Source organism: Penaeus monodon, chromosome 23 (assembly GCF_015228065.2).
Source record: "Penaeus monodon isolate SGIC_2016 chromosome 23, NSTDA_Pmon_1, whole genome shotgun sequence".
In the NCBI taxonomy this organism is placed as follows: Eukaryota; Metazoa; Arthropoda; class Malacostraca; order Decapoda; family Penaeidae; genus Penaeus; species Penaeus monodon.
In genome coordinates, this window is record NC_051408.1 from 29,092,065 (window position 1) to 29,092,697 (window position 633).

The 633-nt window shown below is 46.6% G+C and overlaps 1 protein-coding gene across 1 annotated transcript in view; it reads left to right on the top strand.

Annotated features, from left to right (window-relative positions):
- The window catches only part of LOC119588200 (carcinine transporter-like), a gene marked incomplete at its 5' end in the record, with an annotated part of 6,984 nt that overhangs the window by 5,752 nt on the left and 599 nt on the right, over window positions 1–633 (top strand). The window contains 2 exon segments of the mRNA XM_037936901.1: window positions 111–183; window positions 488–627. Coding sequence (XP_037792829.1) covers window positions 111–183; window positions 488–627 — 213 coding nt within the window.

Consider the following 633-nt stretch of genomic DNA (forward strand, 5'->3'; position numbering starts at 1 on the left):
AACGCTAAAAGAATGTGTCAGACGGAGAGAAGGGCAATGGACTCAATCCCAATGCCTTTCCCACGTGGCACCCGTCTTCTCGACCAATTTAACTCGCCCACTCCCCTCAGGTGTCTCCCAGAATCTCCCAGGTGGCTTCTCATGAGCGGAAAACTGAAGGAGTGCGCCGCCGTCCTCATCCAGGTTAGTTTTGATCCATAACTTTATCATAAGTGAAGAATATATGTTCTTAAGTCAGCCATATTTGTGGATACATATGCTGTTGAGGCCTTTTACTTGTATGTCGTACAGACTACCTTTATCTGTGTATATATCCTTTCGAGCGGTGTTCATTGATTTTTTTTTTTTATGTTACGAGGTCGTAAAAATCTCTTTCGTCCAGTAAATACCTTTCAAACAAACACCCATACCCAGTACTTTAATACCATTCTGATTATATCCTTATCGGCCTCATGAGAACCAAGTCTCTATCCTCCCCCTCCTCCAGGTGGCGAAGTACAACAAGAAGGAGCCGCCCTCCGCTTCTGAGCTCGAGGCCGAACTCCAGGAACTCCGAGACAACCACCCGAAGGAGGAGTCTATGACACACGTCTTGAGTTACCCCAAACTGCGTCTGAGAGCTCTCCTGTTGCT